The following is a 17,096-nucleotide window of genomic DNA, read 5'->3' as shown; positions in this document are numbered from 1 at the left end:
CCAACCTCTGAGCAACACAGATGAATTCCCATACCCGGGCTTAATGAGGTTGCACTGTCTACAAAGGCTTTGCCACAGATAAATTACTTACCAGCCATTGGAGGACTGAACACGCCTCAGCCGAAAGGGAAAGGTTCTAAATTCACATGGTTCCAAATTCGTATGGACAAAATGACGTTTGCCTTTGTAGGGTGTTCTGGCTTCCCCTTTGATAGCTTTCCTAGAAATTTAAGCAGCATAGCTTAAATATAGTACAGTATAGCTTAGTATGCACACATCCCCAGAGACCTGAACAACTCTCAGGAAATCCGTTCTCAGCTTAGCAATTAGCACAGGAAACCACGCCCAAACCTACTACCCTTTCAGCAAAGAAACAAGAGACCTTTCAGAGGTTTCCTGCTAGTATTTGCCAATGGTGTTTTTAAACTAGAGCAATGTACAGGCCCTATTTAAAAGGGTGTGTGTGTGTGTGTGTGTGCACACGCGCTCATGTGTCATTTACTAAACATCTAAAAGATATTTTACAACGCATAATGAGTTTCCATCTTTGCTTCTGCAATCAGGTCTAGCCCCTTTTCCTTCTCCAGATAGGATGTTGTCAAGACTTGAGTTTCTGTTTTGGGTTCAGAGAAAGCTCATTTGCACATAACCTATAGCAGAACCTTGTGCAGGGCTTGGGGGCTTGGGGGCGGGGGGGACTCCCCTTTGCCAGCTGACCAGCTCTGGGTGAATCTTCGTCTCTCCTGCTTCATTCCCTGGCCAGGCTGTCGGTGTGCTGGGGATGCAGGTGGACACACACACTTCCTTGCCTTGTTGGTCCTCCTACCTGTGTCCTGTGTCTGGAATTGCCTGAAAATTCGTACTCTTTTTCTCTCTCTCTCTCTTTTTTTTTTTTGGAGAGAGAGCCTTGTTCTGTCACGCTGGCTAGAGTGCACTGGCGTCCTCATAGCTCACAGCAAACTCAAACTGCTGGGCTCAAGCGATCCTCCTGCCTCAGCCTCCCAAGTAGCTGGGAGTATAGGAACTCACCAGCACACCAAGCTGATTTTTTTATTTTTTGTAGAGATGGCGTCTCCTTCTTGCTCAGGCTATTCTCGAGCTCCTGAACTCAAGTCATCCTCCCGCCTTGGCCTCCCAGAGTGCCAGGATTACAAGCATGAGACACCACACTCAGCCTGTACTCTTTTTTGATCAAATGAGGACAGAAACCAGTTAAGACTTTGAAACTCTGGCCTCTCCCTGAGTTGGCTGGCATTTTGGGTGCCTTGTTTGAACACACACACTTCACAAACACACTTTCATGAATGCTTCCTATACCTATGGCCCTGTTCTATTGTCCTCCTTCCCTTTTCTGCTAAACTTCTTTCTCTCCACTAAGTCAAGTCTTGGTCATATTCCAGTGCATTCCGGTTTGGCTTTAGCCCACATCAGTTCAATGAAACTATTCTTGCTGCCACCAAGCACCTCCTAACAGCCAGATTTCCATTTCTCAACATTTTTCGCATATGGACCTCTTTGCCTGGAATGCCCTTTCCCAGATTGTCACTGAAAGCCTCGTCCCCCTTCAAAATGCCTCCCATGTGTGACTTGCGCAGGGCCCGCTGGGCGGAATAGATGAATGGTGAATAAATGAGTGGTATCACCATGTGAAGTCATCTTTGACTCTTCCTTCACTTCTTCACCCGCTTCCAGTGGATCTCCAAAACCCACCAACTTAGAGTTAAGAAATGCCCAGTGTAGGCCGGGCGCCGTGGCTCACGCCTGTAATCCTAGCACTCTGGGAGGCCGAGACGGGCGGATTGTTTGAGCTCAGGAGTTCAAGACCAGCCTGAGCAAGAGCAAGACCCCGTCTCTACTAAAAATAGAAAGAAATTAGCCAAAACAACTAAAATATATACCAAAAAAAATTAGCCAGGCATGGTGGCGCATGCCTGTAGTCCCAGCTACTTGGGAGGCTGAGGCAGTAGGATTGCTTGAGCCCAGGAGTTTGAGGTTGCTGTGAGCTAGGCTGATGCCACGGCACTCACTCTAGCCCGGGCAATAGAGCGAGACTCTGTCTCAAAAAAAAAAAAAGAAAGAAAGAAAGAAAAGAAATGCCCAGTGCCTCCTCTGCGTCGCCCCTGTTGGCTGTAGACCAGGTCTTCATCATCCATTTAACCAGAGTATTTAATCTTCCTGCCAGTATTTTCTCCTCTGGCCCACCCCTGAAGATTTCTATTTACAAACAGACCTGTTCCTATCCCTATTCTCCTTAAAGACTGCCACTGGCAGCCCTTGACTCCTCATGTGCCTCCACCAACCCTTCCCTCAGCCTCTGCACTCCAGCCTCTTCCCGACATCCCTCAACACACTGTCCCTTTTCAAACGTTACACTGTCCCACACGCAGACTGGAGACTTCTTCCCGCTTCTCACCCTGCCGACGCTGATGTATGCAGTTAGTGTTCGGGTGCTCACTTTCTGGTTACTCTTTTCTGTGGGCTCCAATGTAAGTTTGTTCATACAGTTTGTTCATAGCCAGGTTAATACGTTGAGAAGCCCTAATCACTGAAAAGATTGTGGTGCCTTCCACCCCACGTGTAATTCAGTGTTACAGCAATGCTAGCTGATTTGCGATACCCATCCCCCAGGAGTACTTTAGAAATTTTTTTCTTTTAAAATGGCAGATTCAAAATCCGTTCAAAACATTTTTTCCTCATTTCTTTGGTGTCTCTGTTTTGCTGGTTCCCTAATCACTGATATCACTTAAAGCTGTGATTAGAGCCAGTATAGTTTAGTGGTTAATAACACAGACTTTGGCATCAGATGTATTGGCTCTGCCACTTATTGGCTTTGTGACCTTGGGCAAGTTACTGGAACCTCCCTGTGCCTCAATTATTTCATCTTTATAATGGGGATTATCATGGTATCGACTTATTTAGGTTATTTTGAGGTTAATACAGCAAGCAGTGTACCTGTTGTGTATCTGGTATTAATATAGATTGTATAGAGGTTTGCTTGGGAATGACTTTTCCCCTACACTATTGAGCTCCTTGAAGGTGGAGACTGTGTCTTACTATGGAATGCAAAACCTGTTGCCTGGTGGCCATGCAGTGATATTTAACAAGTGAATGGATAAGCAGTGGCAAATAAATGTGACTCCATTGATTCTCTTGCAGACCTCTCTAGGTTTGCTGTCATATCTAGAGAAACAAGATAAAATAGATGAAGATAATCTGACATTACTGAAGGACCTCTGTGAAAAAACTGTACCTAAACTTGTAGAAAAGATAGAGAAGTATATAGGAGAAAAAGGTAAGTAGCTTGTGTTTTTTTACTTGCACTAGACCATGGGAATTCTTAAACCTATTGGCCATGAATGATGTTTACTCTTCAGTCTGATAATATTCTCTTGGGAAAGCCAGAGATGTCCCCATTTGTTCATTCAACACATATTTATTGAGCACATACTTTGCGCCTGGCACTGCTTTAGAAGTTGGGAATATAGCCAGGTGCAGAGCAAAGTTCCTGCCCTCTTGGAACTTATAGTCTTAGCAGGGGAAAGTAGTTTTAGGCAAATGTCTTCTAATTCTTATATGGGAGTGAGAGTATAGGAAATCGTTTTGAATGAAATAACATGAAAAAGAAGGCAGGATAGCAGAGGGGTTAAGAGTGGAGCTCTAGAGTCAGATTGCCAGGACTCCACTTATCAGTGGTGCAGTGGCCCTTTCTTGGCTTTTCTGTCTCACTTTCCCTTTTTGTAAAGTGGACATAATAGGTTTTTGTGAGAATTGAATGAAATAATCTCTTTTTTCTTTTCTTTTCTTTTTTTTTTTTTGAGACAGGGTCTCACTCTGTCACCCAGGCTAGAGTGCAGTGGCGTCATTATAGCTCACTGCAACCTCAAAATCGCTCAAGCGGTCCTCCTGCCTCAGCTTCCCGAGTGGCTGAAACTATAGGGCAGGATGCCCAGCTAATTTTTCTATTTTTGGTAGAGACGGGGTCTTGCTCTTGCTCAAGCTGGTCTTGAACACCTGACCTCAAGCAATCCTCCAGCCTCAGCCTCCCAGAGTGCTAGGATTACAGGTGTGAGCCACTGTGCCCGGCCTCTACAGTCTTAAGAATTTGGGTCTTATTCTGCCTTTAGGATGAAAGACTAAAGGACTGAAAAGATAGTAGGTGTGCAGATTTTAGACTTTTGTGTAAGCATGATCCAAAGTCCAAGTCCATTGTATCTGATTAGGATATTAGCTTTATTTAAGGACCACCTGGTTAACTTTCTGAGTTTTCTTGAGCCGTGGTGTTTGCTTGAGTATTTTAAATTTATTATTAAAAAGAATGTACATAATTATAATAAAATTTAATAAAAATTCAATAATGAAAAAATCCAGAATGTAGAAGGTAAAAGTTTCTCTCCTCCTTTCTCCATTGCCAACTCATTCCCCAAAGATAACCACTCTTTGGATATATTCTTCTATACAGAAAGAATTGTGTGTGCCTATAGGTATTTTAGATATAGATTTAACTAAGACCATGCTAATCATATTCTATAACTTGCTTCTCCCCCACCTAATATAGCTGACATGTCCATGAATATAATATAGATATTGTTCATTCTTATTAATGGTTCCATAGAAATCCATTCTATGGATAGAATATTTTTAAGTAATTAGCACTTTTGAATGGTTTTTCTTTTGTCTTCCTTCTTTCTTTCCTTCTTTCTTTTTTTTTTTTTTTTTTGCTATTATAGTCTGAATTCTGATATTGATTTTTGAGGTAATGCTTTTGGAATCTCTACTTGGTAATTACCTGGTATATTAAGCACCGTAAGTTCTGAAATAGTATTTGGCAAAATATATAGTAATTTTAAGGAACTAATAAAGTTATTAAAATAACAAAAATGTAAAAACAGTAAGAAAGAAAATATAACAATACAAGGAATAAAAATATAACAATAATTAAATAAATTATAAATGCACATTTTTTCTGGGTGTGTATTGAGGCCTCCATAAGGAAATGCCATTAGAGGTTTACAAGTCTCTTTAAAATACTTTTGATGGCTGCTTTTGATGATTGGTTATTTTGGATCGCTACTAGTCAGAAGGTGATTTTGTTTCCCTATCTGATTTTATTTGCAGCTGCCCACTTGGCCACACTTCCTGTAGACAAAAGAATTGAATCATTGTATCAAGGAGAGGAAGAGCTATTTTCCAGTTCAGACACTACAAAATTTCTCACAGCCTTACAGGTAGGTTCAATGGTGTGCTGGTCAATGTAACAACCCATTCCACATTCCTCCCCCAACCCAAAAAGAAAGAAAGAGAAAAAGAAAGAAAGAATGAGAGAAGCCCTCATTTGTAATGTTTGCTGTAAATAGTCCCACCATGGCTGATTTCAAGTAAACAACATGGCATCAACCAGATTGCACATTTTCCGAGAATTTAACAATTGGCTCTCTTTAGCTGGTTTGCGCTGACTTTAGCACACCCCTGGGTTGCTTTGCAATGGTTCCTCTGTTCTTACCTGTGGGATGCAGTTAGAGCTAGCTTCATGGGCATGCAATCTGTGCAGTCGTTACAGGGCCCCATGCTTTGTTTAATGCTCTGCTGTTACCATTTTGAAATTCTTAAAGACAGGGTGTCGCTCTGTCACACAGGCTAGAGAGTAGTGGCGCCATCATAGCTCACTGCAGCCTTGAACACCTGGGCTCAAACGATCTTCCTGCCTCGGCCTCCCGAGTAGCCAAGACTACAGGCGCACACCACCACCACACCCAGCTTTTTAAATTTACTTTTTTGTAGAGAATGGGGTTTTGCTGTGTTGCCCAGCTGATCTCAAATTCCTGACCTCAAGCGATCCTCCTGCCTTGGCCTCCTAATGTTCTGGGATTACAGGCGTGAGCCACTGCACCTGGCCCCCAGAAGCTTTTTAAAATATGGTTTTCCAGCACTGACATTCTAGGATTCCCTAATTGTAAGTTAAATTGCCTGTTCAACCTAACTCCCCCTACCCACTTTTTCAACTAGTTTTGTGCTCAGATACTGACATGCACGTAAACCCCCTCCCCCAACACACACACACAGGATTCTGCTCTTTGCCTTTCAGAAATTCACTGTTTCTAAAGGAGTGTGGCTCAGCTGTGGTCTCTGAAGTGCGGCAGTTATGCTGACCGGGGAAGACTCTGGCCACAGCCAGTTTAAAGTGGGGGCTAGTTGTCGTGGTGCTGGCAGCGGGGGATTGGAGGACAATACCTCGCATCACCTACGTTCTCACAGACTCACAGGGCCCGAAGCTGTCTTAAAAGTTACTGGGCAACCCTGCCCCTCTCCAACAAGTGCTGGATAAAATAAAATTTAGTGAAACATCTCATGTTTCATATGCACCTCAGGCAGGGGTTTTCTTATTTAAAAGAACACTGCCAGTAATTGGATTTAATGAGAAGAAACTCTTTGTATTTCAAGCAACATCTCCTAATTTGTTTAAAAAAACATCAGAGCCAGGTGCGGTGGCTCACACCTGCAATCGCAGCGAATCAGGAGGCAGAGGTGGGAGGATCTCTTGAGTCCAGGAGTTCGACAGCAGCTTGGGCAATATAGCGAGACCCTGTCTCTAAAGAAATTAAAAAGCATTAGCCAGTGCAATGGCACGTGTCTGTAGTCCCAGCTACTCAGGAGGCTGAGGCAGAAGGATTGCTTGAGCCCACAAGTTTGAGGTTACACTATGATCGTGCCACTGCACTCTGTACTTCCAGCCTGGGTGACAGAGTGAGACTCCATCTGTTAAACACACACACACACACACACACACACAAAAAAAAAAACAAAACCCTAAATCAGTATTTTTGACTGTGGCATAGGGTTTTCTTGAAGAGAGGCATGGCCCTGTATTGAGGAGACCTAACAACTGCTTCTTTTTAAGTCCTTACTGGACACACAGTTTCCTTTGGGGCTTTTGGCTGTAGGCTGAGGGCTGAGGACGCTGGGAGGTGATGGTGTGATGAAGAGGGAGGAGAATACAGAGAAGACAGGGCCCTAGACTTTGTTTTAATTTTGTATTTAATTATACAAAACGTTAATGTAGGCCCAAAGTAAATTCTGCATTACCTCCCTGTCTCTCTTCCTTTATCGAGTACCACTTTTATTTGTTTTATGATTTATCCTATTGTTACTTTTGAGAAAAATCAACCCATAGCTCCCCTTTATTACAAAAGAAATAGTTTAGGTTATTAAGTATGAAATGTTTGATTTCCGTAAGTACCGTTTGACGGTTGATATCTCTGACACTTCACTCTGACACTTTTATTTTAATTGTGAAGGTACATCCTCATTCTTTAAAACGCATGGTTTGGCTTGAGATTATCTTTCAGATTTTTTTAGAGCAATTTTTGTGAAACCATGGATAAGTAAAAAATTCATGTTATTTTCAAATACGAGTTCCTTTGTGGAACCAATGCACAGACAGCTCAAAATATCAATGAAGTGTTTGGGAAGGATGTGGCTAATGAACACACATACATTGATAGTTTGAGAAGCTCTGTTCTGATGAGTTTAATCTTGAAATGAGCCACGTGGGTGACCTGAGACCCAGATGGATAATGATGAGCTGAAAGCTGTAGTGGAAATAAATCCATCTCAACCTACAAGTGAATTAGCAGCAAGGTTTGACATTACTATTCCAACAATATTGAATCGTTTGAAACAAATCACCAAGGTAAAGAAGCTAGATAGATGGGTACCACATGAATTAAATGAGCATCAGCACAGTAATCGTCTTGAAGCTTGCCTTTCTTTGCTGTCATGACATAAAAGTGAACCATTTTACACCGTATTGTTACGTGTGACGAAAATGGATTCTTTTTGACAATCGCAAGTGTTCAGCACAGTGTGGATAACGATGAAGTGCCGAAATACAGTCCAAAACAGAATATTCATCAAAAAAAGCAAATGGTGTCTGTTTGGTGGTCCAGCACTGGTGTTATCTGCTGCAGCTTCATGAAACCTGGTCAATCGGTTACAACGGATGTCTACTGCAATCACTTGGACGAAATGATGAGGATGCTTGTGATTAAGCAGCCAAGATTGGTCAATAGAGACAGGCCAATCCTCTCGCAAGACAACACTCGACCACATGTTGCACAAACAACGCTGCTCAGGCTCCAGAAGCTGAACTTGGAAACTCTCCATCGTCCACCGTATTTACCAGACCTTGTACCAACTGACTACCACTTTTTCCAGACTTTGGACCACTTCTTGCAAGGACAACTATTCATTTCTCAACAAGCTGTGGAAAACGCCTTTCGAAATTTCATCACCACTTGCTCGCCAGGCTTCTTCGGTGCTGCATAAACAAGCTACCATTAAGATGGTGAAACTGTGTCAATAATTTAGGCATATACTTTGATTAATTGTACTGCTTCTTGTCTGAGATATAATAAACAACACTTCTAATTCGAAAGCGGACATTTCATATTTAATGGTCTAATAGCATACTAAAGTACTGTTCTTCACCTTGCTTCCTTCATGTGACAATATCTCCTGAAGAAGAGTATAAAGATTGTCTTTGGCATCCTATAGGTGATTTCCAATCCTTAGTTATTCCAATAATGCTGCAAAGAATAAATGGCCTGGTGCACATGTCATGTTGTATTTTTGCCAGTGTGTCTTTGTGAAGCTTCCCCTTTGGAAGGGGGGAGCTGATTCTCCTCCTGTCTCCTGTCAATGCCCTTTTCTATGGCTGGGGATTAGATGTCTGTCCTTCTCTCTCCTTCTCTGTATCAAGTCTAGATTTTTGGTCTTCATCTTAACTGTGTGAATTTCCTGTATTTCATGCATTTTCTGTTTTCTTAACAGGAGGAGCCTTGTCAAAATGAGCATACAAGGAGTAATGGTAGGTATTTCTAATACAGTTTTTACAACTTGGATGAGTAAGGCAGGAGCAGATATATTTGACATATAGCAAGTAATGCAAGGTGACTTGATAGAGAAGATTTACAAATTAGTGGCGAATTCATTTTTTATTTCAATTCAAAGCAAAACGATGAATGTAGGGATTATACCAGCTCTTCCATGGAGTATGGGGAGGGCTGGGTGGTTTGTGCTCTGAATGCTCAGCATAGCGGACTCTGGGGAATATGGGCAGGTGCTCTCGCTCCACCTTTCGGAATGAGGTCACTCTTGGTGGGGAGGAGAGGAGCCCCTGGCAGGCCTGAAGCCTGCAGGCGGCAGTGACTGCAGAATGAGCAGTCTGAGGAAGTGTCTTCTACACGGTGGCTCCAGGTGCTGCTTCTGCTTTTCAGAGGGCGAGAAGCCAGAGGAGGGACTTGGCAGTGGTGTGTTTAGTGCCCAGAAACCGTGACCTTAGGAAAATATTCCAGAATCTGCCACTGGGCTATACTGCTTATGAACAAACAGGTTTTGGTGGAGTCTCTCTGTGATATGTAGAGTCTATCAGAGCTCATTCCTCATTTTTTTTTTTTTCTGGAAAATTAACCTTCAGAGCTCAAGACACACAACTTTCCTAGAAATCAGTCTTTTTGCTAACCTGGAGGTTGCGTGCTGTGATGTTGGTGATGTTGATGGTATTGGTGAGAGTTACCATCACTGAGCACCTGCCACGTGCCAGGCACTGTTTGAGAGCTTTCCAGGGATTCTGTCATTTAATTCTCCAGTCACCTAGAGACAGGTACTACTGTTATCCCCAATTAATGATGAGGAAACCGAAACCCACGAAATATAGTACTTTGCTGAAGGTCCTGCAACTGGAAAGAAGTGGAGCTGGCATTTGAACCCAGCACTCTGACTCCAAAGCTCGTCCTCCGAGGACCAGGTTCCACCACTGTGCACCTAAGTGAGCTCAGGCAACCACTTCTCTTCTCTGAAGAATAAGGCAGTTCCTTTCCACTTTACAAAATTTTGCAGTTCCAAAGTTTAGATGTGGCTTCCCTGGAGTGTGACCTTCTACCAATGTGAGAAGGAATTTACAGGTGTTCTGAGCCACTGCAGCTCGGGGCCCTTCTCATGCATTTTCTGTTCTGGGGAAAAGGGACTTGCTTAGTCTGAGCTGAGCCTGAGGACTGACCCTTGACCATAGTTAATAACTAATCCATGCCCAGAGTCCAGGGCAGAGCTTGGTGGATTCTACTATAAACTTGCTGGGAGTGGGAGAAGAAAACTGGTTCATATCACATTTTCCTGTTACTGCCAGGTGACAAATAACCCATTTTCAACTCTCTTTCTATGGTAGGTTGTTATCCAGAGGAACCAGGGAGTTTACAGGAACACTTCAAAGCAGTGTGATCCTCAGCCAGTGCCAAAGGCATGACTAAGCTAATTCCAGTGCTGTGGACTGATTTTTGCATTGCCCAAATTGGGTCCCTGGAACTTTTTTTTTTTTTTTGCTCTTTTTTTCTTCCTGAGATTCCTCTAGATGCTATACTCTATATAACCAGTGACAGACAAATGCTAACTCAACCCAACCATGCTTTCTACCAGGAACCCGTGATCTGATCCATGTAATCTTAATTCCCCGACCCATGCTCTGCCAGCAAGGTAGTCTCCAACCAGAAAAAGCAGAAAGGAATGTGAGAACATCAGCCTCTCCTATCAGGAAAGGGATTGTGGCTGAGTTTATGTCTAAGGAGCACCTTGAGGAAAAAACAATTCTCTAGCATTAGATGCTCTATTATAAAATTATTAGTAAGGAAATCTAAGTGCTTGGGCAAAGATATTTGAAGAGTCTGCATACTTCTCTTTCCAGGTGACAGAGCAACAAATGGTGCACTGGCCTCGGTCTCCATGATCCCAGCATCTGTCACCCTGGGAGCATCTCCCAACACTCTGAATGCAAAGGTTTGGACAGTTTCTTCAGGTGCTCTCTACCTAGGGCCCAGCCCTTAGTGGCTTTGAGGGCTTAGAGCTGTTTGTTTCTGATTTGGTTCTTCCTCTCCTTGTGATTATCTCTGTTCTTGCCACCTTTTTTGGTATCAATCATACCTTTGGCTATGGAAGCAATGCTATTACATTTTCAGTCATGCATACCCTCTGGGTTATTTCTGGAGAGGGAAAGTTTCTTTTCTTAACCCACTGAAGCCAATTCTTTACTGCTTGGATCAAAGATGTACCATATTTTCAAGGGATCATTTTAGTTGCACAGAGCCTCCACTAACCAACTCGGCCAATTTGTAATTGCATACTCTTTACAGTAGCCTTCAAAAATAATTGCATGTATTTTAAAATTCCTACTTCGATTGTATATGTTTTTATTTGTTTGAGATGGGGTCTTCCTATGTTGCCTAGGCTAATCGCAAACTCCTGGGCTCAGAGGATCCTCCCACCTCAGCCTCCCGAGTAACTGGGACTACAGGTGCGAGCCACTGCACTGGCTTGTATATTGTTCTTATGTCCAGAAATAAAGTTACAAAAGAGTTTTCTCTGTTTTTGGAGGAATCAGATCACTCCAGAAACTGACCATCTGGAAAAAACACACTTTTACATTTTTGTTGTCTTGTTAAATTCTTACCTGTGCTTTTTTCATGTTGCTAACCCCAAAATGAAGATGCTTTTGCAAAAATGCTAGATTTGATAATATTAAAATACATATTCTTTTTTCTAACTATGATAATTGAGATTCTTCAGTCAAACCAGGTGAAGTCTGAATTTTAATCAGGACCTGGCAATCCGCACCAGGGCCAGGACCTTGAGAACTGTCTGTCGATGACCCTGGGAGTGACATTCTGAGAGAAAGGACGTGGCTGATCTTCAGTGCACATGAGATTGATTCTTTGTCCTGGGCTCTAGGACTTAAAAAGAATCTTTGAAATTGTATTCAGATCATAATGTAATAGCAAAACTGAGTACAGAGTGGTCAGAATCACTAAGCTTTCGATGTGTTACTTTAGAATTAATGTGGCATAAGTATTCCAGGGGATTTAGACTAAAGTATAAAAATATGGTTTAAAAAACTGGCACTAAGAGATGCCCCCTGTTCTTTCTCAAAATGGACCCGCTGGAGTGGTAGGTTAGAAACATTTAAACCCCTAAAATGAGGATCCCTACTAAGTTGTTGTATCTCTTCTTCAAGGAGGTAGCTGTGTACCAGATGAATGGGAAACACAGAGGCCACTGCGTCATTGTCAACAACCACACATTTACCTCCGCCAACCTGTCAGATAGACCAGGGACGGATAGAGATGCTGGTAAGAAAAACCTGAAATAGTTTATCAAATGCAATTTGGAGATTTTTTTTTTTTTAAAGATGGGTTTTCACTCTGTCTGCTGAAGATCTTAAAATTCTTTTTTATTTTCATATTTTCTCTCTGACACTTTTATCATCCATATACATGTAAGGATGATATCGTAAGTGTTTCTGAGCCCCTTGCATATCCCTGGGTGTCACCAGTTGCTAAAGAGTGACAAGAGACCCTGACTATTTACACCTTTGTGGTTTGGGGAGACGGTACAGAGTCAACACAAGAAAACCTGGGCTTGGGCTCTGGCTGCACCACTAGCTAAGTGACCATGGGAGAGTCGTGGGACTGCAGCTTCCTCGTCTGTGAAACAGGATGAAACACTGATCATTGCTGACTCTCAGGACTGTTGTGGCAACACTGGGTACTACAGGCAGGCAGTTTCAGTGTAAGATTTTGTTGTTCCGACAGTAAAAATAATCCAAAACTTTAGACTATTTGCTGTGCAATTTTTAGAACCAATTAGCATTGTTGCACTTTCTCATTTTATTTTGTCTCATTTTATTTTGTTTTGCTTCATTTCATTATTTCCCCTTCCCCTCCTCTTCTAACAGAGTCCCTGATGCGTGTGTTTCAGTGGCTTGGGTTCACAGTACACAGGCATGACGATGTGACCCATGCGCGCATGGAGACGGTTCTGCAGGAGAGTCGTCTGGACCACGCTGACGGGGACTGCTTTGTGTTCTGTGTTCTGACCCATGGGGAAGATATGAAGGTCTACTCTTCAGATGGGGTCCCCATTTTCATTGGGGACATCCTGTCTCACTTCACAGCCCAGCAGTGCCCTGGACTGACTGGAAAACCTAAGCTCTTTTTCATCCAGGCCTGCCAAGGTAAAGCGACACAACCTTCTGTGCCCATTGAAGCAGATGCCGTGAACCCTGAGGGCACAGTCCCTCCTCTGGAGTACAGAATTCCCATCCACGCGGATTTCCTGCTCGGGCTGTCCACTGTCCCAGGCTATCTATCTTTTCGACACATGGAGGAAGGCAGCTGGTATATTCAGTCTCTGTGTAAGCGTCTGAAGAACTTGGTCCTAAGGTGAGAGTTCTGAGTTTTTCCATCCACCTGCCTGTTCTTCAGTCCACCTGTCCACCTGCGCGTTTATCTATGCGTCCGTCCATCCATCTATCCATCCATCCATCCATCCATCCATTTATAACAACCTTGTATTGAGTACCAGAAGGACATGGAAAGGAAGATACAGAATAAAAAAAGACACAGTCCCCGGCCTCATGTTGCTCATAAGCTTGAGGGATAGAAAAACACAGGCAGGGAAGAGCATCCCCAGGTGCTAAACACATGTTGTAACGCACAGGTGTTATGGGAACGCTCAGGACGAGTACCTCACCCAGATTTGGAGGATCAGAGGAGGCTTCTATTAATAGAAATGACAAATAGATGTTAGGCAAAAAATTAGGGTGAAAGACTTGTTGATCAGAGGAAACAGCATGAACAAAGATGTGGGGGCCTTTTATTTGTTCCTTCCTTTGTAATTTATCAGACATTCATATTTGCTGAGCACCTATGTGCTGTCTTTGGCATTCTATTTGCCACTTACAACTTCCCTTCTGCCACATGCTCCTTTTCTGCACCCTGGAAATGGGCCTTCACCAAGGTTCTTCCCTAGACCCCCTTCTCTGCACTTGCACATTCATCCTCTCTCTCTCTCTCTTCCCCCACTTCCCTCCTGGCAGCTTTAGCTATACCTGGAGGCCACTGGCACCTCCATGAAAAGGTCTCCCATATTGCCATCTCTGGTCCACTCATCTCTGAATTCTTGGAGGGCAGAGACCCTGTTTCATTCAACTTTATATCCTCAGCACCTGACACAGTATCTGATATGTTGTTGGGCTTGATAAATATTTGCTGGACCAATGAATGACTGCCTAAGCCAACCTCATTCACAGCCTGCCAGACATCCTACCTTTGTGTTGCCCTTGGACCTCACATTCAGTATGCATCTTCCTGAACTCATCTTCCCAGCCTTCTCCAGGAGCTCCTACTCCTCAATCCTCATTTCTAGGAATGGCCACCATGCTCTTCTAGGAATTCAAGACTGGAGCCTTGAGTCAACTTTTCCCTCTTCCTTACCAACCCCTCCACCCCCACCACAACCATCAAAGGCCAATGGCTACGGCTTCAGGAACAAGGCAATATTTATTTAGGGCCTACTATGTGCCCACTATACTGGGTACTGACTTAGGGGCTGGGACGGTTGTGAACAAGAGAGATGTTACCTCCTCTCCATGCAACTAACAGTCCAGTGAGGGGAAGACACATAATAAAAATGTAAGTGAATATTTAAATCATTATGATTGAAAAAAAAACAGTTTATTAAAAGGAGATGGTATGCAAGCATGATTAAGCAGTGCCTATTTTTTTGCTACTCCAGAAATGTCTTTTTTTGTGTTTTCTTTATTTTTTTAATTGATACATTGTAATTGTACATATTTGTGGGCTATAATTTGATATTTTGATACATATATACTTTGTATAATGATCAAATCACAGTAGTTAGTGTATACATCACCTCATGCATTTATCATTTGATGAGATCATTTGAGAAGCTCCAAAAGCCTCTCTTCTAGTCATTTTGTGATATACAATACTTTACTGTTAACTATGGTTGCCCCACTGTGCAATAGAATACCAGAACTCAAGAAAGCATGGAAGAGGGTTTAAGGATGTAAAATTACCTATTGGTACAATGTACACTATTCAGGTGATGGGTACACCAAAAGCCCAGACTTCATCACTATACAATATATCCATGTAATAACACTCCACTTGTAACCCCTAAATCTATTGGAAAAAAATTAACACTAGAACTTATTCCTATCTGTACAATTGTAACTTTGTACCCATTGACCAACCTTTCCCCATATTCCCCTCCCCCCTCCTCCTCCTCCTCACTAGTCTCTCATAACCACTGTTCTACTCTCTGTTTCTATGATATCAACTTTTTTGTTTTATATTCCACATATGAGTGAGAACGTGTTTTGTTTTGTTTTTCTTGTCTGCGTTTGGTTTATTTCATTTAACATTATGTCTTCTGGGTTCATCCATGTTGCAAATGACAGGATTTCATTATTTGTTATGGCTGAATGGTATTCCACCATGTATATACACCACATTATCTTTATCCATTCCTCCATTGTTGGACACTTACGTTGATTACATATCTTGGCTATTGTAAATAGTGCTGAAATAAACATGGGAGTGCCCATATATCTTTGATTATTGATTTCATTTCCTTTGGATGTATATTCAGTAGTGGGATTGCTGGATCATATGGTAGTTCTATATTTAATTTTTTGGGGAACCTCCATACTGTTTTCCGTAATTCCCATACTAATTTATAATTCTACCAACAGTGTGTGAGTGTTCCCTTTTCTGCACATCCTTGCGAACACTTGTTTTCTTTTGTCTTTTTGATTATAGCCATTCTAACCTAGAGTGAGGTGATATTTCATTGGTGTTTTGCATTTCCCTGATGATTAGTGCTGTTGAGCACTTGTTTATGTATTTTTTAGCCATTTGTATACCTTCTTTTGAGAAATGTCTATTAAGGTTTTTTGCCCATTTCCAATTGGGTTACTTGGCTTCCCCCCCTTCCCCCCCCCCCGCTGTTGATTTGTATGAATTCCTTCTATATTATGGCTATTAACTGCTTATGGGATGTACAATTTGCAAATATTTTCTCTATTCTGTAGGTTCTCTTCACTCTGTTAATTATTTCTTTTACTGTGCAAAAACTTTTTATTTTGATATAATCCAGTTTGTCTATTTTTGCTTTTGTTCTCTATGCTCTTGAGGTCTTATTTAAAAAATCTGTGCCCAGCCCAATGTTGTAAAGTGCTTGCCTTATGTTTTCTTCCAGTAGTTTCATAGTTTCACGTTTTATGTTTAAGTCTTTGATCCATTTTAAGTTGATTTTTGCATATGGTGAAAGGTAGGTGTCATTCTTCTGCATGTGGATATCCAATTTTTCTAGCACCATTTGTTGAAGAGACTGTCTTTCCCTCAATGTGTGTTCTAGGCATCTTTGTCAAAATTGGCTGTAGGTATGTGAATTTATTTCTCAGCTTTCTATTCTTTTCCATTGGTCTATGTATCTGTTTTTATGCCAGTACCATGCTGTTTTGTTTACTATAGCTTTGTAGTATATTTTAAAGTCAGATAATGTGATACCTCCAGCCTTGTTCTTTTTGCTCAGAATTGCTTTTGCTGCTTGAGGTCTTTTGTGGTTCCATATGAATTTTAAGATAGTGTTTTCTATTTCTGTGAAGAGGTAGGGTCTCACTTTGTTCCCCAGGCTGGCCTCAAGCTCCTAGGCTCAAATGATTGTTCCCCTCAGCCTCCTGAGTAGCTGGGACTTCAGGCGCATCATTACACCTGGCTTGTCATTGGTATTTTGATAGGGATTGCATTAAATCTATAGAATACTTGGGTAGTATGGCTGTTTTAACAAGATTAATTTTTCTAATCCATGAATATTTTTTAGCATCCCCTTCAATTTCTTTCATCAATGTTTTATGGTTTTCAGTATTTAATATTTAAATTAATAAGACAATTTCAGGAAGTGATAACTGCTATGAACGTATCAAAACAGGATCATGATATAATTATATAGAGAATGAGTTGGGGACCACTTGAAAAGTCTTCTTGGTGGAGGTAATATTTCAGGTGAAACTACGTGATGAGAAGGGATTAGCCACAGGAAGATTGGGGAACAGAGAGAACAGCTAGTGCAAAAGCAGGATGCAGGGATGGAGAGCCAGGCAGGGCCTGCATCCCCCACCTGAAAAACGATGGTAATGGGCTGGGCCAGGCGCGGTGGCTCTCGCATGTCATCCTAGCACTCTGGGAGGC

The 17,096-nt window shown here is 42.1% G+C and overlaps 1 protein-coding gene across 1 annotated transcript in view; it reads left to right on the top strand.

Moving 5' to 3' along the window:
• The window catches only part of CASP10 (caspase 10), a 37,350-nt gene that overhangs the window by 16,257 nt on the left and 3,997 nt on the right, over positions 1-17,096 (top strand). Inside the window, exons 4-9 of the mRNA XM_069485375.1 lie at positions 3,157-3,292; positions 5,116-5,225; positions 8,827-8,863; positions 10,733-10,843; positions 12,063-12,170; positions 12,776-13,262. Coding sequence (XP_069341476.1) covers positions 3,157-3,292; positions 5,116-5,225; positions 8,827-8,863; positions 10,733-10,843; positions 12,063-12,170; positions 12,776-13,262 — 989 coding nt within the window. The remainder of the gene's footprint in view (positions 1-3,156; positions 3,293-5,115; positions 5,226-8,826; positions 8,864-10,732; positions 10,844-12,062; positions 12,171-12,775; positions 13,263-17,096) is intronic.

Source organism: Eulemur rufifrons, chromosome 1, assembly GCF_041146395.1.
Source record: "Eulemur rufifrons isolate Redbay chromosome 1, OSU_ERuf_1, whole genome shotgun sequence".
Classification (NCBI taxonomy): Eukaryota; Metazoa; Chordata; class Mammalia; order Primates; family Lemuridae; genus Eulemur; species Eulemur rufifrons.
Note: the sequence above shows the minus strand (reverse complement) of the source record. Positions and strands in the feature narration are given on the sequence as shown.